The sequence below is a fragment of the Corapipo altera genome, unplaced genomic scaffold (genome assembly GCF_003945725.1).
Source record: "Corapipo altera isolate COAL_440 unplaced genomic scaffold, ASM394572v1 57, whole genome shotgun sequence".
NCBI lineage: Eukaryota > Metazoa > Chordata > Aves > Passeriformes > Pipridae > Corapipo > Corapipo altera.
This window is the reverse complement of record NW_020884905.1, coordinates 3,720,535-3,746,684: the sequence shown is the minus strand read 5'-3', so window position 1 is coordinate 3,746,684 and position 26,150 is coordinate 3,720,535. Positions and strand designations below refer to the sequence as shown.

General features: G+C 39.4%; 1 protein-coding gene across 5 annotated transcripts in view; it reads right to left on the bottom strand.

The window, feature by feature from the left end:
• TGFBR3 (transforming growth factor beta receptor 3) overlaps positions 1 to 26,150 on the bottom strand; it is a 140,043-nt gene that overhangs the window by 84,968 nt on the left and 28,925 nt on the right. For 2 of the 5 annotated variants that reach the window (XM_027651849.1, XM_027651851.1), the window contains one exon: positions 13,221 to 13,396. In XM_027651849.1, the coding sequence (XP_027507650.1) occupies positions 13,221 to 13,281 (61 nt within the window). In that variant the 5' untranslated portion in view covers positions 13,282 to 13,396. Of the gene's footprint in view, positions 1 to 13,220; positions 13,397 to 25,705; positions 25,767 to 25,953; positions 26,100 to 26,150 lie in introns of those variants that run through there. The other 3 variants (XM_027651852.1, XM_027651848.1, XM_027651850.1) reach the window with 3 other exon arrangements.

Sequence of the window (26,150 nt, the reverse complement as noted above, 5' to 3'; positions counted from 1 at the left end):
AATGTTCAAACACACATCTGAAGTACTTCCCTTTCAGAGACCCCACAGGTGTTGAAATCCACCTCCCTGTATGGCAAGGGTTCAACTCCCATTTAAGGGCTTGCATGAAGAAGGCAAGAGCCCCCTTGACACTACAGATGGCAGGGAACACATGGGGGACCTGACTGCCAGTGATGGAGTACAATTTGTTGTCTTTTCCAATACACAAAAACTCCAGTTGCTCCTCCTTGAACAATCAAACAAATAAGACTTCAGGGAAAAAAAAAAGGCAGGTAAATTCTGTAAAAACTACTCACAAAATGCTAACCAAAGAAGGCTTTTTGTCCCATGACTTAACTGGAAGCAGACAGCTCAGTGAGCAGGATGGCTTTTTCCCTTTCAACAAAAAAGACAAACCCAGCCCTGTATACGAGGTGAGCAGTGAGAAATCTTACAGTGAGACTTTCAAAGTGACTTGGCAACACTTAGAACAGCACAATTTCTTTTCAAGTACAATCAGTAAAGGATAGCGTTATTCAGAAAACAGTCACAATATTCTGGAACTTAACAGATGCAAAGTAACTTTGCAGTGGAGTCAGCAGTCTGAAGAGCCTCACACATGCTCTGCAAGCTTTCAAACAGTCCTCCAGAAAGGCCGGGGCGGGTGGGGGGGTGGTGGTGGTGGTGGTGGTGGTGGGGAAGAAGTGGGGAGGATAATGAGTAATACCTCTTCCTGCTAAACATTCAAGGTACACGTAAAACCTATCATTGAGTTAGCACTTGGGGGTGGCAGTTCAGACAGTAAAATCTGGTTTGCTGGAATTTACAACAGCCTGAAGGTGGCCACTGCTATGTGTCTCACATACCCATACATATATATTTTAATTGTTACTATCATTTTTGTAGAAGAAAATAATATTCAAATGACGCATTTCAACATATTCATAATTAAGAGGTGATATCAGGGAAAGAACAAGAGCTAGGGACTGACAAAACTTAGATATTTAATAAATGGCACCTTAATACAAACAAAAAACAAGCAGACAAAGAACCTAATGCAGGGCCCAGTTAAATCATATGGTTTGGTGGGGTTTAGACAAGTTCACATTTCAAGCTTTCACTTGCTTACACCATGGTATGCAAGGTGTAGCACCGAGTGTGAAAGGTTCCAGCTCAGAGCCCAGACAAGGACTGCTGACTCTCATTTATTCAACAGTTTTTATAGGAAAAGCATGAAAGTTTCAACATTGCATTGTACAGTGGTGCATTTCCTTTTCATAATGTATTGTATATCACTGTAGGAAACTCTGCTAAGCTGGCAAACAAACCCTTCTTACAGATACAGTTTACATAAGTCACATGAACAAAAGAAGTGCTTCTGTCAGCTTTTCATGTACTTTTGAGTAAGGACGTATAGCTGTGCCAGTAAATCAAATTGTTTTGTTGCCACATGTTCCAGTTCTGACAGGCTATGTTTTACTTTGTGGTTATGTCTAACTGTGCCACCAGGTGAACCACAGATCGAGTTACTCAAAATACCTGAACAATACTTCAATACTCTACTTCTGCAAGAGGAAATTCATTTTTGACCTAGTACAAACCTGAGCCACTGCAAAAAAGGGAGGTTCCACTACCCCTGTCACCCACTTTCACGGGTCCCTGCGTTTGCTCTAGCAATCATGATGATTCAGGGAAAACTAGACCCTTCTAGGACTTCAAAAGCTGTCACATAAGCACACAGGAACTAGGCTGAAACTTCTTCTTCCTATCAGTGGTTTAACTTCATGGAAGGCAATGGAAGTTAACACCCACTATTTCACTAATATCTCATGAGATCTGTGACTGACCGTACAATGCAGAAGCAGTCTCAACATGACACTGCAAGTGAAGTCACTTGGTTAAGAGTAAGCCTCACTGTGTCCTGCTTTAGAAAAGCCATCACCCCCAGCTGATCGACTGAAGCATAGTATGAACATTTTCTATTGGATACAAACAACTGAATAATAAACACCCCCATCCCCTGCCCCCAGAAATCAATACAGACCTGACTCATAATCCAAGAGAATCCAGGCAGAGCAGTTCAACAGTCCCATTACTCTCAGCCCTACCACCAGAGCCACAAGCTTGGCTGGAAAAGGACAGAGTTCTTGTTGAGCACAAATGCCCTTTTCTTTGGACAACAAGATTACAGTAAAATAATAAAATACATTCATAAATAAAGGACAGGAGTATACTCTCATTTACCAATTCTTTATTGTGCTTACCATCAACTATTAATAGTTTAGTAAATTCCCTTGGACCATTAACTGCAGTTTTCGTTCACCATAAATGCAAAGAAAGACCCATGTATCACCCACTATGCACTGCTCAGCCGTTCTAGGAAAAAAATGTTTATCTTTAAAGCTTCCAATGTAACTGCACTGTTATATTTAAATGTTCTTTGAGATCATCCAGGAGACTACAAAAATGGTTGTTTAAAAAGTCTGTGCCAGCTGTTCTATGTGTATATTAGGAGCATTACAAAGGCATCAAATACTCATTAGTGATGAGATCATCCCAACTAAAAAAACATACTAATACACATCTTGGATACAGACAATCAGAGTGAGGTATTGGACACAGGAGGAAGAACATACACCCAAAGAAAAAGGGGAGCAGAGAGCATTATATGCATTGCACTGTCCCACTGAAGAGTGAGGAATAGGATTACTTCCCTTCATCGGCACAACAACCCTTGCACATCAGGTTCACAGTAAATGTCTCTCCAATCATACCAACCATGGCCTATTTAACAAAATAGCATCGAGGACCTAACAAGAAGCTGCTAGGAAGAAAAAGCAAAGAAACTCTTGTGTCACAAATGGAGAAGGAGTGCCAAAAGACTTCAAACGAGAACACCGTTTCAGGACATGAACCCTAGGATTAATTCCATTAAGGAAAAAGGAACTGTGCTACACCACTTTCAAATCTCTGCCATTAAACTGTCCTAGAGACATAATGCTATACAACTGTGCCAGCATTGGACACCTACTGACTGGTTTAGGATGGGATTAAAAAAGCAGAAGATGTTGCAACTCTGCAGAAAGGTATGAACACGAACCCTTTCTGGCTGCAGGGCTTGTAGCCCACCAAACAGCAAACTGAATCCCCAAGTGAGCATTCCAGCAAGAGATCCCACCAGGGAGCACTGGGACACAAGCATACAGGCTGGTTGCCTCCAAAAATGTAAGGAAAGCAAATGGAACAAGAAGACAACACAGGTTCAGAACTGAATCAACTTAATTAGTTCAGTCAACTAGTAGGAAAAAATGTTGATTGCTCCAATTAAATTACTTCAGTCCATTAGGCCAAAAAAGACTGATTCATTCCTCAGAAATCCTCCCTAATAAATCCTGATTTCACTCTACTTTTTCTTTGAGCAATCTTGTCAAATCATAGATACTTGATTGATACATGAACACTTGACCTATAAAACCATCTCAAGTGCATTATTATTTCTTCAGAGAAAGAGGGAAGATACATTCTAGGACTCCTCATGGCAGAACAAAATAAAGGACTTCTTTGTTAGCAACTTTTACTTGAAATGTTTTAGACAGTTTCTTGGTTAATCCTTTGCGTACTGCTTGTGTGATGTTGAAACAAACAGAAGAATGAGCTGGTTTGGTTTTCTCCACATACAAGAAGATTTTAACAACACCACTAAGGACTCAATACTCAGAACTGTCATTAGAATTCTTTACTCCTGAATCATATCAATAAAGCTGAAGTTCAATCTAGCTTTCATAAGAGATGACTTACAGGTTTCCTGCTCCAAATGTACTTTTGAGATCCAGTATATATAACAGAGAACCAGAATTAAGTAACTTTAATTTTCTTTATTATTTTACAGAAAATGAACCATCACGCGGTCTTAGATATTATCTTGGGCATGAAATTGCTCGAAAAACCCCTAGCTTTGCAAATTTCAAAAAATAAAAGAGAAAAGAGATTTCAAGAGAACACAAGCAAGAACCAGGTCTTTTTCAGGATTGCTTTTATTTTTCTGCTACTGGTATGAAGCATTCCTTATTCTCACTTTTCGGGGGGGTTCTCCTTTTTTACTATCATTGAAGTCAGGTAACAGGCCTTTTAACAGCAGACACTGGGGAAGCATTTGTCAAGTGTTACAGTTAAGAGAATTTTAATCTTCTGAAAAACCAGAGTCCTTCCTATGATGCCTACTTTAGCTCTCTTGCTTCCATCTGTGATGATACATGTGATCACAGAGATCAAACATTAACACTGGGAGAATGAAAACGAACGCAGTGAACAATATGGCCACGAGCACTATTTCAGCAAGAAAAACAACTACTACTGGCCTAGTTCCAAAAAGCAACTGAGACAAGTCATATCCAAGGTAATCTCTGAACAGTTTTCTTGCCAATTTATGCAAATACCCATTACTTTTTCAGCTTGAAGGTGAAAATATCCCACAGAACAATTAATTACTGCTTTGAACTCATTAGTGCTATAAGAGGAAATTTTGCCAGACTGATCTAAGATTTCAAAGCAGAAAACGCAGAAAACTGGCAACTTTTACAAATTACATAGTTTAACAAATCCTCTCCAAAGACAAGGTCTGCCCTAATGCCAGAAACTGAACCCACATGTTAACTTCTATCACGTTGCTCAAGCTATGCATGGGATGTAATGTCGTCCTGCCTGTGAGTAAGTTTTCTTCTAATGATGCCAGAAAAGAATCACATTTCACCTGAAAATCCTTTTGCGTACAGTCTCAGATTTCTCACCCCCTTGCATTGAGTATGATGGATCCTACTTCTTTTAAAAATAGTGACTTTATTTTTTTAAGAAATAAGGTTGGCATAGCAGGAAGAGAAAAGAGAAGCAATGAGTTAAGACACTCCTCAGGACATCATAACTAATTTATGACTTGCCAAAACTTCAACCACCTTGTTCCTTATCAGAGATCACAACAAACTTCTGCAGTTCAGCATCCATGAGGCTAAACACAAGCAAAACAGGTGAAAAGTCTGACAGTCCCTGAAATAAAACTTTTGCCATTTTCATACCTCCAAAAAACAGCAGGGGGAGGTTTTGAAGAATTAACAAGATAATAGCAGTTATCCCAATGTGATCCAAGAACCTTAAAGCAATTACATTAGCTCTTCAAACAGTCCTGCGTGGAAGATGTCAGGGTAGAACATCTGTTTTACATATCAAGAGAGCAAGACTGAGAGATGAAATGACTCATGGGGAGATCACAGAGAAAGACACAAATCCAGATACAAGCCTTTCATCTTTCAGTCAAAAGCAGAGGCTCACAGGTTACACCTACAGCCATCAGGGAAGGGGACTCCAAGAGAAGAACAGATCCGGTTAGTGGCCCAGCATCACTGTGCTCTTCTCCAAGAGTCCAGTTCAGGGTTGAGCCACAGCTGGAAAGAATTGATCTGACAGCCCATAACTCAGCCCACCCTCTCACAAAGGCCCAGGCATTTACACTGAGTCACTGCAGAGGATGACCACACGCATGTCAGGGCACACAGGGCTGCTGTGTATTGGCTGTTAATGAAAAGTGCACATCACTCCATGGGCAGAAGACTCCATCATGGTCCCCAGACCCAGCAGAGCAGGCAGCACACCTGTCCAGCAGGACCATGAGCCACAGGTAGCTTTTATCCTTCAGAGCAGATGTTTCCTAAGAGTAACCAGGAATCACTCATTTGGACTAAACACACACACAAATATATACAATGTGTGGCCATGGCTGTTAAAGTTCTTCTACAGATTTCCTCCAAGCAACCCCAGATGTGCAAACTGAACAATGCTAAGCTACTTCAGCTACATTTTCAAATAATGTTTTCACCTTTACTCACTTTCATACCATATTTGCAGTCTTAAGAACTGCCAAGGCATTGTGACACAAAGTGGTCAGTTACCCCCCACTGATTTTTTTACACATAAAGGGAAAGTACACAATCTTGTAAAGGAAAAAAGTCATCTTGACTTAGTAGTTTGAATCAAAATAACTTGAGCATCTCTAGTAGGACATATGTGTTAGTGTTCCATTTAAATGGAAAGTAATAATACAAAGGAAAGTTTTATTTATTCCAAAATAGATTGCATCAACCATCCCTTCCACATACAAGGCAAATTTGGTGATCTGGGAAGTGAGAAAAAGGAAAAGAAGAAAAGAAGTGAAAATAACCATAAATATAAATTCTTGGCTCCAAGTTTTAAGTAAAGTACATTAATTTAAAACTTTAAAAGAAAACAAAAAACCACCACCAAAACACCAAACCTGCTCCAGATGAAAGTAAACTTTTTGCTGAAGAGAAAAAACAGCAACATTTCCATTGCCTAACCCTGAATTCCTTTATTTGTTACTTCTTCTATGTGCTACCTTCCAATAATGAGAGTAATGACATTTTCAGTTTAGTTATTTCCACTCCTGACAGGTAAAATCCTTTTTTTATTAAATGCCTATTAGGAAGTTTCACAGTGTAGAAGCTGCCAAAAAAGGGAAACAATAGCTCCATCTTTTATAAAGTACACTTATGAAGAAAAGCACACTGTGCTTGAAGCAGCTGTACGTTATGGCATTACTAAAAACCTTTGCTTTTGTCACCTGGGGTCAAAATTTATCCTTGGTGAAATTCCATTGACTTAAAACAAGTTTACACCAAAGAGAATCCAACTCAGTGCCTTCAGGTAATGAAACATGGCATGGAGTCTTTGTGCTAAATATATTTTTTTCACTCCAAATTCATCTCTCCTATGACTTACAGCCTAAGGGACTTCAGCTCTTTTTGTCATTAGCTACAGAGGATGAAATTATTTCTCTTCTTTGAAAAGGAATACATCTGACCCCTATATTCTCTCTACACTATACCATAACCAGTAGTAAAATAACAGCATTGATTTATGCAAATATATTTCGGTGGAAGAAGCCTATAAAAGAAAAACACTTGCAGAAACTCAATACGATTTTCATGTGAAAACAGCAACTGTTTTTCTAATAGCAGACGCTCTGTTTTTTTCTTGAGACACCCCAGAATCACATTCGAGAATGCTGTGTTTGGGGTACTATAGCCCTTAAAGTCCAATCTTTAGTTAACTAAATATGCCCTTTTCACTTTCTTATTAATTAAAGGGATCAAAGGTTCATATTATTTTTAAGATAGGTTACAGATGGAGAACCTAAGAAAGAGTTAATAAGGGCCTGCAATACAGAAAGGATATTAAAAGATCTACGAGCAATATCCCAATTCCCAATTCCCTTCAGAAAACAAAAGAATTATTTTTAGTAAAGTATTTATAAAATAATTATGTGATGCTTAGAATTTGTTAAAGACAAGTTTCTCTTTTAAAAAAACTTCAATAAATTTCCTTAGAAAGACAAGGATTAATGCCATTCCCCATTCTGTGCCATAAAATTTTCCGCAAAATTACTTTTCATCAGTTGAGTACTTCCCCCCAGAGACCCTCAGCAATGCTGCCATTTGCCTGCATCTACGCAATTCCAGTACTGCATTGTGGGCCTCATATTCTTAGGATTCCTCTGGCATCACCCAGAGTCAGTTTTAATCAAAGAACCAGACATTCATGTTTAGTGATAAATGCTCTGGTTCAGCAAACACTTCAACATACATTCAACTGTTTTGCTAAATCAGGACCCACAACCCCACATCCTACTGTTCCACATGGGCCACATGGGTACAGAATTGTGCAGAATTCTGCTGAAATTCAACTGGTTTTAGCTTAAGAGCCTTGCTGATACAGGAAAAACATAGTCTGCTCAGTTCAAGCCATTCCAAGTCTGTGACACAATTACCTCTTTGAAAATACATAACCTTTCTCTGTAGCCTGACTCTTTAAATTCTTCAGAATTTTTGTGTGGGTTTGGAAGAAAAAAAAACTATTTACGCATAAACCACACAGAAATGGCACAGGATTTGATTCAACTGAGTTGGCTGGAAGACAGACAAAAGGCAAGATTAAAACCACAATTTACAGAGGAATAGATCACCAAACAGCAGTGCTGAAGAAACACTAAGTCAAGAGACCCACAGATTTTGTCTAGCTCTCCAGTTTTGATCAATCTTTGTATTTAAATTGCACAACTAAAAACATTATTTGCTCTTCAAAACTTATTACTTCTTTCTGTGTGAAATGAAGATTAACTATCTTTTTTTAATGTATATTTGACATCTCAAAGTTATCTCAGGAAACTCACTGATATGAAATTAGGAATTCATCATTTGGTTCCCTATCAGATGAACAATATGATATTAAGATGCTTCAAATCACCATCAGGGTGTTGAAAGAATATTTAAAAAATAGAACAATTTCCACCTTAAAAGCTAGTCATGGGTTCCTAAACAGTACTTCTCAGAACTGAGAGCACGTTAGCCTCTCCTGAAAAGAGCATGACCATTCCCTTGCAGTCCCTGCAGGGGGGCTCCCAGCCTTTCCGACATGGAGCATGGCAGTGGCAGATGGCACAGCACAAACCAGCCCTCTGCTCCTCTAATTCTCCTCTGAGATTGCAAGTCTTCAAATGTTCCAAATCCTGGTTAATCTCATCCTCAAAAGTCTGGCTATGCAGACCATAAAGGGATACCAGTGGGTGGTTTTACAAGGGAGGTAGAAACCAGCTGATTATGAGAAAGAGGTAAAAGGAAAGGGAGGTATGGAGTCAAATCTCTATCCATGCAGAAGCTGCGGCCAGTCTGTGCTTTACTTCAGTCCTAAGAATTCAAGAGCCAACCTCTGTCCCCTTGGTTCTCATCCTCTAAAGAAAATTTAAACAACAAAACTCCACGCATCTGGCAACAAATACTTTGGAGAAAAAAAATAAAAATTACAGTTTAATTACATCGGGGAAACACCCAGCAAACACTGTTTAAAGTAGAAGGAAATCTGTGTGACTTAATTGGTATTAATTTCATTTTTTTAATTTGAAATTTTTAAAATTTCAACTTCCAGTGGAAGGCTTTTCTGTTATGCTTTGAATGATTCTATATTGCTTTTTGAAAAATAGTGTTCAAGGTCAGGGGAAGTTCGTCTTTAAAAAAAAAGATGTCATGACAAGGTCTGTTTCTTCCTGCTGTTACACTTATTAACATGGCACCCATCACCACCATATCTGGGGGGCACAGATCCAAAAGATACATTTTACAAGTGAACAGTCTTATTGAAAATTAAGCACACATGCTCTGACCAATGTGAGATTACTTATAAGAACAAGTACGTAAAAAGAAAGGAAAAAAAAGCTAGGATAACAATACAGTAGAGAACCAGAGAGTAAAGAGCTGTTGAAAGAGAACCATAGAAACAGACCTAACACGAGCAGATAAACCAGTCAGTAAGCTCAGTATTACAGAAAATGGGTAAATTCTTCAATATATCCAATTCTTACAGGCTCTGAAGATATCAGCCTGATCACAACCATGAAACTCTGGAGAGAGGTGTCTACAAGGCAAGCATTGGCAATACCCAATGTCAGGGGGGTTGAAGAAAAGTGAACATAACTACATGGGCAAATTCTGGTTGTTTTCAGATGCCATGGCTGCGCTGCTTTGTCAGCAGCAGGAATGAGTTGCACCACTAGAGGATCTAGCCCAGAAGGCTGGAATGAGACCTTTGGCCAGTGTAGATCCACAGGCTATATCACCCTTCTGCCCTCTTTCCAGTTGAATAGTAATGCAGGAAAGCAAAAGGAAAAATAGAAGTTCAAGTTAAAAACTGTTTCCATTCCTTCATGGAAGAACCTGTCCTGTTGAAGGTTTGGCCCTCAGGGCCTAGGGTAGATACGTGTTTCAGCTGTCCTCTAAGACATCAAGAGATGCATCGTGCACCCAACTGCACAAATTTGCCAGCAAGTAAAATAAATATCTTTCAGCCTTTGATTTAAGCTACATTAGGACAGCATATTTTTGCTCCAAGATTAAAAAGCCAGACTTGCTTATGAGGTTATCCAAGGCTGTAGTGTGTACAGTTCTGAGTGTTTTTGTGTGGAGTTCCTACTGTAGGTTGCCAGACCTTAATTTAAGCCCACTTCAAAAACATAATTCCTTCACTCAGGCAGATAGTTTGCCAGCAGTTCTTCTCTCCATCCTGCCTTGGACTATTCATGAAGAAAAATCTCACAGTAATCAAGGTTTTCTTTGTAATCTTTTTCTGTTATATTGAAGTTGTATAAATACAAGCTTACAAGAAATCTGTATATAAGATAAAAGCTAATCAGATTCAGATTAGCATTTAGCTACATAAATCCAGGCAGTATGAGCAGATAGAAAAACAAATATTATTTGAATATTTATACAGACCACTTTCAATGCAGTTAGTGAGGTGTACTTTTCAAGTATTAGCACGAAAAACATGCAGATCTGTGTCTCAGCTTTGAATATCCATGTCTGTGCATCATGTCTTAAAACTCCAGGGTTTTGGGGTTTTTTTGATATATATTTAACAGATTAGTACCTTAAAAAGCAAGAATAGAAAGAAATAAACTAAATACAGATTCTGTCTAGAAGCTCACCTATACCTGAAAAGATAAGAATGCTGAAGATATTGTAAAGTCAGCAAAAAACCCCAAGACAATTGCAGCAGAGCCAGTGTAGGACTGGCAAACAAAAGAAAGGTGTGCTTTCCTGCAGCAGCCTCACTTCTTCAGAAACAAAGAGTAAGCTGGAAAAAGGCTTAATATACAAAAATCAATACCCTAGGGAGGTGGCATGCTGCCCCCTGCCTCCCCCAGGCTTCACCACAAGCACACAGGGATTTTATTTATACTTCCTAGCTTTATTTAGACTTCTAGCTTTATTTATACTAGTACATTAATGGTTCAAGACTGAAAGAGTACGGGTTCTGTACACTGGTAGTTAAGAGTCAAGCCTGATCATCACTCTGACCACTGCTCATGGGTCTCTGCCACAGCTTTTTCCACACAACACATTGCTTGCTCCCACCCATGTTTCACCTATAGCCACAAACTTCCTGCATTTAAAGTATAACTGTTCGTGTTAATAGGACTCAAGAAAGTTCCAAAAGTTCTACCTAAATAACCTTCAGCTGTCCTTCCTCAGTTTTAATTACATCTGCCTGACATCTCTCTCTCTCTCTCTCTCCTCTTCATCGAAGTCCCTCAGTTCTTTACTGCTCTTATCTTACTGCACTCTTTATACACTGTAAAGGACACTCACTAGTTGTTCTCATTAAGAAGTTATTGAAAATATAAAAAGCATGGAGGAAAACCAAAACCCACAGGACAGGCACAGCCAAAATCCACAGGACAGGCACAGCCAAAACCCACAATGACAGAGCCTTCCCACCTTCCCCTAACCAACTGCGACCCTTTCTACTCCCTTCACCTATGTTCTTCCCATGCAGCAGGAAGAATCAGTCTCCAAGAAAAAAATAATTTGAAACTAGCTCTGCTCCACACAGGGTGCTGGACTAGATTTCCAGAGGTCCCTTTCAGCCAAAATAATTCTGTAACTCTACTTATGAATAAGCATTTGATCAAATCCAAGGCTTTATAAGAGTTTGTTTCAAGAATAGTTGCCAGAGGAAAACACAGAACTGGGGAGTAAAACAAAAAAAACCACAATAAATTTCAAGACAGACACGTTAAGGTTTCTGAACACTGAAAAACTTTCTAATAGTAATACTGTGTTTTATAACACTTAAATTATTGTGTTTTAATTAAAGCATAAAGAGGTAAGCTGACTTGTTAGGCAAGCAATTTCCTCAGCAGCAAAACAGAATTGTGGTTGCAATAAATTAAAAAAGCTTTTATTTTTCTACACCAGCACTTCCTTTTAAAGGAGATTTTTACACATCTATAATGATTCAGATTTGCTCCAAGTAATGGTTCTTCTCAGCCAAGACCAGCATTCAAGTCCTTGGCTCCAGCCACAGACACACTCAGACACGCCCTGAGAGTTCATCTGTAATGAGGCTATTGCAAAACGTTACCATCACGTACTATTAAACAATCGAAGTTACTAATGTTGGATGGATGCCCTTAGGAGGTCAAACCCAGAGAAAGTCCCACAAGGCTTGAGGGCTTGAAACAACAGTTTTCCACGCTGATGATGAAAGGAAGCCAAATTGTAACACATTTAATTGCTCAGCCCTGTCTCTTGCAAGGCTGGTCATCTTTTCCACAGTGAGGACATCTCAGATTTAAGCAAGCCATCTGTCCACTGTCCACTTTTCCCACTATCTCATTTTGACTGTGTATCCACTTGGCGTCTTCTCCAATGACCCAAACTGTATGCAAGCTGGAAACATAAGTGGCTTCCCCTTGCAACCACAGAAAGAACTCTGACAAGAATCACTTCAGCACTTGAAGAAACTACAGTATAAACTAGGTACTTGAACTCCACAGATCTTTCCTTTCTCTGTCACAAGTTATTGCAACATACTGTTTTAAAAAATCCATAGGCCAAAAAGTGGGACAGGAGAAATCCCCACAAACAGCAAGGCATATTCCTAACTACAAGACCTCCAGCAACACTGACAACTGTTATTAGAAGGTTTTTGCCATCACCAATGATAGTTCACTATAAAACAGATTAGACAACTCTCAGGAATGACCAAGGTGAGGTTTATCCCAACAATACAGGAAGGATGGATGGACTGAGTGACCTATTATGAACTTTTCTGGGATTTTGTCAGACATTTCTATTTATGAAGTCAAATAATTGCGACTTAATTCCAGATTATAGGTCTTGAAGCTGCAATGGAGCTGGTAAACTCTTTCAGCTCAGCTCTGTAGAGAGACTCTAGCTCAACTTCACTAGCACAACCCTGCACCTGGGGTAATAAAATCCAGCCTCTTGACAGAGCAAATAGTTCATCATGCTGGCAGAGCAACCGTGCTTCCACTCCCAAAGGCTTCCATAGCAACCCTACCCTACATCTGTGCACCATGCAGTTCTCTTTCTTTAAATAAATAGGTAAATAACCTAAATGACTTACATTACTACTGCAGTTCTTAAATTATTTTAAGGGTGAACACAGGTGCAAAAAAACATTCTTATAGAAACAGCATTGTTTCTCACATCATATATGATGCAGTTATAATCACAATAATTTTATGTAAAACCTAGATATAAACATAAACTTTAGCTGACCTACATTTTTCCAGCATGAAAAAGTATTTTTGATAAACAATTCTGAATCTGTACAATAGGTTACATTGAATGCATAATTTACATAATACCACCTACCTGCAGCTGCAAAGCACAAAACCATCAAAGTGAACACTGAAGTCACAGAACTTGAAGACATTTTTGCAAATGCTGTATCTTCTCAAATCAATTCCCTTTGTAGCTCTTCATGTAGATTTGCTTTCTTTGAAATTTGTGGTGTGCTTTGAAATCAAATCCTCCGGACTTTTGATTGCCTACAGAAAGAAGTAAAAATACATATTAATATAAATACAACTTACAGAAATGTTACTAGACATTTAAAATTGTCTCTCTCGTAAGAAGGAAACAGAATTCTTTCTCAAAGGGGAGTGCATTTTATATTGCCAGATAGCCAGGTGCCAATAGCCTAGTACTCTTCCTCCTGTATTTCAGCACTTCTTTGCAGCTGTTGCTCTCTCATTTTATACACTGTGCAAGTTATGATCTAATTGGAAGTGAAACCCCAGAGTCCCTTCTGTCAACTAATACCGAAGTCCTGTTGAAGCCTGCCAATGGTACTCACACCCTCAGACATGTTTATTTTAAGTAATCAGACTTTCTCTGGGACATATAAACATTTGTTTGGTTACTTATCTGTTGCTACCTTTATTATAGCATGGAGAAATGTTTCACATATGCTCTAGCTGATTTGTGGGTAACTCAATAAATTTAACTCATCATTTCTCAGTATGACAAATTCTGAAAACTCTTCAATGCCACTTGACACTAAATATAAATACAAAGCTGTTCAGAATCTTTATTTTAAGAGATTTCAGGACATGATATACTAGGTCAGTTAAACAACTTTATTGTGCTATTCAAAAAAATGACAATACAGCTAACGCCTGCAAGGCTTAAAAACACTGGAAATTCTGGACCTAGAATTTCACACTATAGATTTTTGAGAGAAAACACCAGATCCACAGCATCTTCTTCCACTTTTTTTTTTTTTAACGTATTCTCAGTCATCTAAATATCTAGAATAAGACTACATATCAAGAAGGCACCAGAATGTTGGTATTGTGTTCAGTCAAATAAAAAAATCTTATCTACTTTATTTCACTACCAGCCTTCTGGAGCAGATGACAGATGGTGCCTTGGCAACCACTAACACTCACCATAAAGGAACACAAGCAACTACAAACCACCATCACGGCTCTAGGTGATAGGAAAATGCTGAGTCAGGACTAAAAACATCTAAACTGTGGCAACATGAATAGTATATAAAAGATTCTTACTGACATTAAAATGGAATGAAGTACAAAGACAAAAGGCTGGGCTCCACTATACAGCACATGCCCTGTCGCGCACCATCAGAAGTCTGCACAACAAAATCCTGCACCTAGACCTGCACTCCCAGGGCTACGAGGAAAACACCAGGAACTCCTCTGCAGCATTTCTCCACGGGTTATTCAGCAGGGACATTACTTAGATCATGCTCCCATCAGCAGAAACCTCTCATTCTTCAGCAACATTTTAAGGCACAGAGTTGTGCAGAAATAGGGAGCACAGGGAAAGAACGGAAGAGAAAGCAATGCTGCTCAGAATCCCATTCTGGCCCGACCACCTAAATGTGTTAAAATGTCAAGTTTCAATTCAACTTTGATTTGGGAACGATAATTTAAAAGGGAAAGAGAATACATACACATTTCCATCGGTATGAGTAATTTGATTCCTACTGAATCCACTGACCAGCAACATTTACAAGGTATAACTCAGAGCAGGCAGTGTATGAAAATTCAGAAGAACTTTCTGAAGACTGAGCTCACTTGCTTAAAGATGTGCAGAGGGCAGAGATCAAGCCATGTGAAAAGGTGACAATCTGACAGTGAGTCTCATGACTTATATCCAAGCAGTCAGCTACACAGCTGCAAGTCAAAAGATAGCCAAAATTGCTACCAATAACTCACTTAAGAATAAACCTATTAAGGAGGCAATTTGTCAGTATTTTGCAAAATCTGATCATCCTCACCTGTGACAGGAGTCAGCTACAAGGCTACTACTAACTGACCATCTGACTATACCAAAGAGAAACAAACTTAAAAAAAAAAAAAAAGTGTGAAAAATTCAGTTGTGGTGCAAAATCTCCTGGATTTTGCTTCAATATGAAACCTGCTGTCACTAAAAGAATACGTGAAACCTGCGAAATAGGAAAAGCTGAGGCAGTCCACAAAATAGGGAAACATTTCCTTTGAAATAAGAGAAGAAAGCTGTGCAAAGGGATAAGGAACCTAAACTATTTATCCAAGAAGTAAACGCAACTGCTAGTCAACTTGAGATTAAAAAGAAATTTCCGAGAGAATCATCTTTTCCTTTGGGGTATATCTGCATGGCTATTTTTGTAACTGAGATCACAAAAGGGCATATTAAGAGTATAACCAAAAAATCCCAATGAGGAAGAGGAAGAGAAGACGACATCAGAGCTTTGGGTTTACTAATCAATGTTTTCATGCTTTATACTACCAGCTTCTAGGAAGGCTGGTAAAAGAAGACATCTGCAGCCAGAGCCATAGAAGACTAAGAGGCACTGTTTGCTGGGGTCATTTTCACTGAAGTTTGCTGTTGTAAAGGCCACTAGTCCTGGTAAAAGCAATGGTCCAAAAAGCACAAAGAGCCTGTTTCGTTGAGAAATATCAGTTTGCAGATGCAATGGGGAAGGAGCACTGCTGGGGACACAGGAAGAATCTTACCACTAGACTTTATTAGGTTAAAAGGAAGACTGGGGGAATGGAAGAGGGGAAAACACATTATGAAGTACATGAGGACAAGTAGAGAAGACAGCATGAGGTTTTAATTTGGTTTAAATGAGGAGCCTCTGATGTCCATGAGAATTTTGATGCATAAAGCTTAGCTAGAAAACAGTGAAAAGGGTGATGCTTTTGGAGGACACCAAAATGCGCTGAATAGAACAACAGATAACATTGTTATGCTAAGCTAGAGGACAAAAGATGCTCCTTAACTCAGTGGTATTTATGGGAATCTGCATTTGTTAGAGCCAGCAGCAGTAAGCACAAAACACAGATCACTTGAGTACACTACTGTATCTCTCTGCCTTTCACTAATCAAAACAATTTTTTTCGTAAAAATCTGCTACTCATCATCCTCAGAATCCCAGCCTTCTGTGGATTTTTTAAAGCTATTCTTTGAACTAAAAAGTCACCTTCAATACTACAGCATGACCAAAGAATTCATAGGTGAGAAGCATGCTGCTTACTCTTAAAAAAGCAGCTTTCCCTAGGGACATCCCAGCCCTCACTGACACACACACTCAGGCCATAAGGCTCTGTGGTCTATGGATGGCTTGTTACTAAGAAATCACATTCTGCACTGCTCTGACACCAGTAGAAATGCATCCACCCCCTCATCTGCCTACTGCTCTCCAAAAAGGGGATGGGACTCTGCCCTAAAGTGCTTGAAGAACTACAAATGAAAATGACCCACTGTACACCCTAGGATTAAGCTCTGTCTTCAGGACATTTGAGCACTTTCCTACTCAGTCTATTTCTGGCCAAGTACCTATTACACATTATTCTTCTTGAAATCAGTGGTCTCCTTAATTTCAAATTTTACCCACTTTTCTTCTCTTGGTAAATTTAACTTTTCTTACCTTTTCAAAACTTCTCTGCACAGTCCAATCCAGCAATACATATGCCTGCAGGTGGGCAAAGCCACAGATTTCGGGGTGTTTCTCTTTCCTGTTAAAGGCTTCTACAGCATAGGAATTTGCCACATTTATTGCTGAATTAGAATCTTTTTGCTTTATTTTCCCCTTTTATTTCTGTTCCTTTAAGCCTCTTCCCCAATAGTCACCATATGTTTCATTAATCAGCACGTACCTTTCCCATACAAATTCTTCCCTTGCCTTAACTCTATCCTCCTCGTTGTCTAACCTTTTCCTTTACTGCCTGAAGAACAACTTCCACTTCCTCTCCTCCTTATCTACCTAGACTCTGATAGTTCCCTCCTCTTTCCATGCATGGTGCCAGAGGCAGCACAGCTCTCTACAACACTGCTAACAAACACTTCTCTACCAAAGCCAGCCAAAAATCCTCCTCTAAGTCACATCACAAGTCCCAACAAAGTGAATGGGGATACTCGAGTGAAGCCAGTAGGATCTGTCCCTTTGTGTTGTTTTGCCATAGCAACATGAACCCAAGATTCTAGGCCATCCAAGGCCGCCTTCACAGCCAAAGCTTTTTCACTTTCTGTTTGCTTGTTTTATGCATGGCAACCATTTAACTTATTTAACCAGGGTTTTTTCCCCATTTGTCCAAGTTGGTTCCCTATGTGAATGCAACAAATACATGCACTCCATGTGTAAGTAAAAAAGCCAATCATTTGTAATCAAGTACAGTCAAGTTCAAGAAAAAAAACAACATAAATGGTTAATTATACAAGCAGTTCTATAAACTTACGAATAGAACAGTTCTTGACAGAGTTTATTTAATAACCCTACTCCTATTAAATACACATTTTCGCAGATTTCTTTTTTATTAGATGACATTTATCCTCTGTCAATTCTCTGTGATTTGCACACATACAGGTCAGAAAGATGACTAACAGGATTAGCAAATATTCATGTGGAATTGAAAATATGTACTTTTTTAATGCCTATGTTCAAGGCGTATACATGAAGTTCCGCATTCAGAACTCAAAACAGTAACTTATTCATAAACTATTAAGGGGACAGATTCTGGTTTAGAAACAACAAAGTGGTTTCATTTTCAGGGAATATATGAATAGTAATAAAACTAAAAATCCTGACATATCAAAAGCCCAGGGAAAAAGTAACTCTAATGTCCTGCAGTTCACATGCTGCTGTGCTTGTAATGGGACATTTCAACAAGTCACAGTTAAAGGCTATGGGAACTGGATAAATGCCAAGGGAAGATGCTTTATGCCATTTAGCAATTGTGCCCCTCTACTCCATGTGACTTTTGTTTTAACATTTTGTTTATTTATTTTCTTATTAATGTATTACAATGTAGCCTGTAAAATTACAGGAAGCCCCAAAATATGCACAAATGAGTCCATAAAAGATGTAAAACCATTCTACCTTTTTAGTGATGGTTTGCTGAGGTTGGTTTTGCTACCTGGTACATATTTTGCCCACAGCTGGCAAGAAGATCCAGTTTGGAAGAGGGTGTCTATTCTCAGTATCATTTCACAACCAACTTTCCCTTCAGCTTCCCAATATTTATTTTTTTTTGATCACCTGACTTTATTACTCTGAGTTTAGATGACACCAGACACTGGAAATTTCAGCTGAATAACAATTGCACAACATAGCACAAAAGTAAGAGACAGTTTGCAGAAACAGGACAAAAATTAGTCTGTTATATGTTCTCAGGACTTCCCTTCCCCCCAACACAGGGAGGTATGCAGCTGAATCTTCCTAGGCTGAGGGGCAAGGTTCTGCTTACCAAGTGTAAACAAGAGAATAGTCTCTTACAGGATCAGGATGTAGGAGGGTTCAATAGGTGGAAGGAAGGAAGTGCCTTCGGGAGTCTTTTAGTGGAAGGAGTACCCAAGACTCTTCCACAAGGAGTAGACTGGAACAGATTGCTTTTTGACAACAGCAGAAATTCCTAGAGGTTACTGAACCTCTACAGAAGGGAGCACAGACAGCAGTTCAGACAGAGTTTAACAAGACCAACACCCTACATACAAATTCAGTACCAACTCAGAACTTTTCTACCTTAACGTAGAGCCCTCGGGCACATCCTACATAGAACATCACTAACAGGAGTGGAGAAAACAAGATGCTGGATGCTGTACAATTCTTGTACTATAATGGCTCAAGCAATCTGCCATCTACTGCCAGCTTCTGCCATGTTATTTTCTGTGCAACTCACAAGTAGTCTATTCTTTCACAAGCAAAAAAGTCATAACAGGACCCCCAAATGGCCACAGCAGTGACCCTGTAACACCCATCTAGAAAGACAACTACTTTAAGCATTCTGCTTCCATCTTCTAGTTAAAAGATGGATGAAAAATCTCACTGCTCCTACAGGGAATACCAGCAGCACAATTATATGCCATCCTCCTGATATACGTTCAGATAGCAGAAGAAGAAAAAAGCAGAGATGCCTAGAAACATACACAAACACATAGCAACCCAAGAAATGTCAAATGTACATTTAAATAAAACTCAAGTTCCCACCAAACCCAATTAACCAGTACTATCTCACCACAATTAACAGAGAAACCAGGCTCACATTTTTTAAATGGGACTTGCTGATTCTGAAAAGTTTACCCCAAAACAAAAACGTGCACTAGAAATAGGAATCTTCAGGCTTAGCAAGATCATCATAAATTGCACGACAAAAAATTCTCTACAACCTTTCCTTCTCACAGTTAAATTTCTCTGGACTAATTACTTACTTTTCTATGGTTTCTAATTGGAAACAGAATAGGTTTCCTGGCACTGGGCTATCTTACTCTTCACAAACACAGTAGCAGCCAACAACCTCACAGAAATTTCATTTATCTTAAGTTTTACTTGGCTCAGTTTCTAATTGCACACCTAAACTAAACAGATAACAGCTCTAATGTACCTATCAAGACAGATATAACCCTAGGGAAGGAACCTCTGTAGAACTGAAGCCACAGCAGTATGTAAAGTTACCGACAACTCAGCAAGGCTTCTTCCACTCTGGGTAAAAGGTTTCAGCATATAACTCTGTCAATGAATGCTTGACACTGTTATTTTTTTCAAGACTGAACTCCAAAACCTTAGAACTGCATCTAGAAATATTCTACTTGGGACCTTCCTACCAGGAAAAAAACCCTAAATCAATTACTGGTGGTTTTAAAATCTTGAAATTATATCTACACATTTAGAAGAGTAGTTTTGAAACCATGACCTAATAAATACCAAAAATTGTCTAGGTTAATTGTGAGAAACCCACAGAGAGTAATGATGAAAAGCAAGACTACAGCATTAACCATAAATTTGCTATATAAGGATGCAACCCTCTTTGGGAAGGGAAAAACAAACAAAAAATAAGTGGTTAGCAAATAAGTGAACAGGATTGAAAATCAGTGCTTCCCACTATACTGGAATTGGATGAGGTGATACAAGCCAGCCCTCCCCACTGCCATGGGCCATAAAATACTACAGGATGTAAATGAACAAGATAGAATATTAACTAATAGGTATTTTAAAGTTAATTGCATGCATTATCAAAACCACATTTTGGAAAAAAAGCCAAATGAACAAAACAGAACAACAAAAGAAGAATTTTGGTCTCTAAGGTATACCCTAGTAGGCAGTTAGATCAATAGATTATTTCTTAAGGTTGTTCAACAAGAATGCAAGATAAACACATTTGTCAAAAGTTCACTGTTAGCCACTAAACTTTCAGATGCTCATCTTACAGATAGGAAACTTCTCCCACACAAATAGGGAAGACCTTAAAATGCCACACAGTTAAAAGAATGAGTCAAAAGGAGTTTCCCTTTGTGTAGGGGTAACCTACCCTCTCCCTAACTGTCTGTTATATCACTAGTATAATTCAATTTATTGGGCAGAAAAACATGTTCAGGTTGGGGCAAAACCTTTTTTCATAAAAATTATTATTTACAAGCTCTTCAATGAGTATTTGTTTCAGTCAAGATATGCATCACTATCGCATTCCACTCAGAATGGAGATACACTCCCATAAAATTTTTACCATTCAGAATTTCCTTTAATCATTTTACATTAAATGTACAATCAAAGACTGCAAAAATCTTTGAGCACAAGTACAGGGAGAGGGAAAGCTGGAATAAATTCCTATATTCAGAAACATAATCTGTGCATCTCGTACGCCACTACACCTCGTCACTGGAGTGAACCAAACCACCAGATCCACAGGTATTCAGAAACACTGACCACTTGAAAGGAGGAATCCCTTGCTGGAGGGAGGAACTAATCACAGAACACAAGCTGTACATACTGGAGGAGTGACTTGGTCCATTAATGCAACAGCCTCAAAAGAAGAAAAGGTCCATCTTTTCAAATTCCACCACAGCTGTTTTGTAATTCAAATCACTGTCAAAACAATGTATTGCATTGGTGATAACATACTACTATAGTTCTTAGTCATGCTCTGGTCAAATGCAGCTACAGTCTAACAAATTACTTGTATAAATCTAAGACAAAAGAGGACATAATGGTCTTCAATTCACCTCCAGCTTCCTGGTAAAGAAATATACATGAATTCAGCAGATTTATACTATACAATAAGCTCATGGGATACTTTGGCATTCTTTTTATTATTCCTCACACACACAATAAACCTCACTGATTTCCAACAGAAGATTACTATGCTTACAAAGGAAATCAGAAAATAAGAGAACTGCCATTATTCATCAGACTCATTAACAATACCTTATGTATCACAGCCCCTACTGCCTTCTGTGCAGAAAAACAACCTACACACAGTAGCTCTATAATTAACCTGTTTCAGACCCGTGACCTCTAGATAAGCCATTCTCCTGCAACCTAAACAGGTCTCTTGCAAGGTCACAACTGAAAGAGGGATCCTTTCCAGCTGACTCCCAAAATATTACAATGTGTTGCAACAGGAAAGGAAAAAGAAAAAAGTCTGAACTTGGCCAACTAGTGTACTGAAATTAGACAGACTATTAAAGAGAAGTGATAAACATAATGGAATTAAATTTGTTAATTATAAAGAGGTATAGCCCATTTTAGAGTACTACTCACAGAATGAAGACGGAATAATTATTTTCATATTTTCCTCAAAAAACCCCATTTATTTCATTATAGATACGTCAGAAACTAGCATATTTTCCCAGATATAATCATTTTTAAGCAGCACAAGTCAACAACACGACACTTACAATGCAATATATAAAATGTTCTCTGCTGAACTGGACAAATCTGACTAATCAAGGTCACAAAGTAAGTTCTTTCAAAAAAAAAATTATTTTGTGATACTGGAAATAAAAAAATATGGAATATAAACTGAAGTGGCAGCTTTAAAGTCCCTCCTTCACTGATTTTCAGAGATACGTAAATCTGTTTCATTTTGGCTACCACAGGGTTAATTGTTGCTGTAATAGCACAAGAAATGCTGCTCTGTTGGATGACTGCCAGTACATAAAAATGTGAATCCACAGTTATGGATAAAGCAATTCCAATTGCACTACTTCTTTGCTAGTACATTTTTATGGCAAAAGATGCTTCTATTCATAAAGTGGCTAGAAACTAGCATACCACTGTTAATCACCACAAATATTACTGCTATAGAAGTAATGCCTATTTATAATGCACAAATATTTTGTGGATCTAGATCAAAAGTAATGCGACTGCAAAGATATTTGTAATCTGTATCTCACAGAGTATTTTCTGAGATTCACGTAAATTGCCCAATTGGTAACTCATGTTTTAAATGTTAACAGAATATTATTGGAGGTATCAAACAAAAGAATTGTAAGACATATCAGGCAAAGCTTTACTGCTATTTTCAAATAACATGAAAACAGAAATCTCACTTTGAGATGCTGAAGTGTGTAATTTGTAAAGTCAGAGAACCATCTGAGGAGAAAGTTTTTTTACTCCATGAAAACAATAGAGGAGGGAGATTATCAATAGAATTTAACATACACTTTTTTGTACCTTCAGCAGCTGGTAACAATCCATAATGCTCTTAGAGAAGAATGCATGGCCACTGGAATACACATATACCTGGTCACTGAAACAATGGGAAGAAAACTCATATTCATTTCATACTTCAGTATGCAGTCAGTGCCATTTCAGAACCAGAGGAGCTTAAATCTCTTCCTTTAAACCTGACCAGGGACTGTCAGTTCAGTTGAACTACATTTTGTCTCCACTTGCTCTAACACCTAATGCTGGAATACAACTGCTATCACTCACAAGCAGCAAATTGGCTACTCCATGGCAAATGCTCCCTGGCATGTTTTTATCCCACCATCAATAAAAGATGGCTTAACACCAAGTATTAGCAGCAAGATATCTCACATTTACAGCAGGGTAAGAGTCCATTCCCCAGCTTTTACTGGGGAATAGCTGACATGATGCAAATTCCCATACTTCACTTAGCATTCAGCTATCTGTATGCATATCCATACCTTACGTTTGCCGTTGGGCTGCATCCGACTTCACAGACCAGAAAGCAATGTGGCTTGATGCAAGTCATCCACATAACCTTCTCTGGCAACAGCCCTTACATTCAGTATTCCTGGTACAAAATACTTAACCAATCATTACATTAACACAAATTCAAAAGAAAAATCATTATTGATCTGTGCTGAGAGCATCAGTTGACCTTTACAAAAATAAGCTATTAATGACCTCTAAAAACTTAAGAGAGTATCTAAAAATATTTTCTCTTATGGAAACCCTAAATACTAGAAATAGTTTCTTGTGAGAATACAACTTCTTTGCAACTCAACTTTAACTCTCAAGATGTCTGTATACAATCATAAATGTGACATTGTAATAGTTTCACTGTGAAAATATTTTGTCTAGTTCGTTATCTAAAACTTACAGGATTACTCAAAATATCATTCCTTAGGGTTAATTACTTCACTTCAAACATCTTCAAAGAGAAATTTCTCTCAAATAAACCTCTAATGTTTTTGCAAGTCCAGTTATGGCTAATATGACAAAAAAAACCCGTTCAGAAGAGTGGGAGACAGGCCTGCTAGAGGAAATTAATAAACAAGATTTCAAAAATTATGTGTTTATTCCAGTGCATGAGGGGAGTCTAAGTAAATTGACATTCATTTTCTAAAGAAATACTATCACAAGTAGAGGCCCAAAGTTTTAACAAATTGCAACTGTGGTAGGAAGAGAGACTTTATAGACAGAAAGTTTTGTGTTCCCCCTGCTGGTTTAGCAATTGACTTCAAACATGGTTCCTGAAGTAGGCATCAAGATGCTGGAGTATGAAAAGATGTTTTGCAGGCCAGGAAAAAAACCCTGAAGCTTACTTCTTAAAAGAATTCAGATTCATGGTGGATATCATTTACACACTGACCAGGTGAGGCTCTGGACACACAAAATGTGCATCAGTATCAACAACCAAATGAGACCTCCCCAGAGACAGAAAGCATGGCAGGAGAGAAAAATTTGAAGTGTCACTTTAAAGTTAACAAGGTTGGACTGCAGCAAACAATTGGGGGAAGCAAGTTTCAGAGTAAAGGACTCTTCACTGAAGGAAGCCAATGACCTGCCCCCCCGTTCAACACTGTCCCTCCCTTCCTCCCCCAGCTGAGCACCAGCTGCAGCAGTTGGTGTCGGCCCAGGTCTGAGTCGAGGAGCAGCTCCTCCTCAGCTGGAACTCAAGCCCTGCAAGCTTTCATGGGTTAAACTGGAGCTCTTCAAACGAATAAGCATCTTCCAATTAACATTTTACTAACACTCTTGCTGGGAACACTTTAACAGGACACCAGTGCTAATTAAAACCCAGCTACCAATTCATGTTGTGCCTGGCATTCACAGAGAAAAACATGGACTGTAAGAGAAATAAAGTAATCTTAGAAAGAAGTGATAAATAAATAGATTTTGTCTTAGGAAGATGTTTCATTTACATGTGTATAGTTTTAAAGTCTTCCACATATGAGACTACAATAGTATGAGTCCTCCAGGTCACTGTAAGACAAACCTAATTGGTTCTACAATTAATGAGCAGGCAGCTCTGTCACTCTGGGTTTTCTCCCCAGTAGGGGTCTAATACCAGCCTGTTCAATCTCATCAAAAGGAAAAAAAAAAAGTAAATAAAAACTTAGTTTGGTATAAATACAGATCCAACTAGAAAAACTTTTTCTTAGAACAAAATCATGGCACTTGTTCATCCAAGTGTCTAACAGGTTACAAACCCTATCAGGAGGTCTCTGTAAAAACTGAACTGTCCTGATGATACTACATTTGAGAAGAAAATAATAAACGACAGCAAGTAAATTTTAACAGCTACAGCTTAACAAAAATGAGATGAGTAGATTTATACCTGGTTACATCCACAGTAAGTGGAAAAGTTGTAACTACATATGCAGCTATACCTAAACACCTTTCTTTAGAAAAGAAGTAGTATCACCTTCTGTGCTGTTTGATGCCAATAACAGTGACTTCAGAATTATAAGTGCACCTGAATCTGAGCAAAGTTCATATTTTAAAACTCACTTAATTTACATATAATTTTATTGGCACATTCTTGTTATTACTAGGAGAGATGAACTGAGAAGGCTGCAGTGAACTGACTCCAGTACATTCCCTGCAAAACATGCAACAGTAAATCCCACAGGTCAACAACTCCTCAGTGAAATGGCAATGACGGGACGTGTATTATTCTCACACAAAACTCTCACTCTGCTCGTACACTGCGGAGTTCCCACCTGGCCTCCTGAATGACACGAGGACCCCGCACACACAGCGGCGCGAGCATCCGCACAGGGCTTCGCTCGGTGCCCGCAACTCGCCCAGCACGTTCCAGCCAGCCAGGCACGGTGACTGTCGCCGGGACACCTGTAGCTTTCCCCCACCAGCCGCTCACCTCCCGGCTCGCTCCTCAGTTCCCACCCGGAGCCCGCGGTTCGCACGGTCCGGCCGGGAGCACCGCTCCCAGCGCCGCTCCCCGCACCCGCGCGGGCTCCCGGGCAGCTCCCGCACCCCGCGCCCGGCAGCTCCGCGGGGGCCCCCGGGACCGTCCCGCTCAGCCCGCCAGGGTGACACCCCGGGAGGCGCCCGCTCCAGCGGAGGGGGCACCCCCGCGGGGCGCCCGGCCCGAGCCGCCGCACCCACCTGGCGGCAGGTCCGTCCACGCCGCGTCCCGCGGGGCAGGCGCGCAGCAGCGCGGCTACGCCATGGGCAGCGCCGGCCGGGATGGGAGCGGACGGGAACGCAGCCCTCTCGAGGCTGCCCAGCGCCGGCCACTGCTGCCCGGCCCGCGGTGCGCGGAGGGCGCGCGAGGAGGCGGGTGCGGGGGAGGCGCGTGCCCG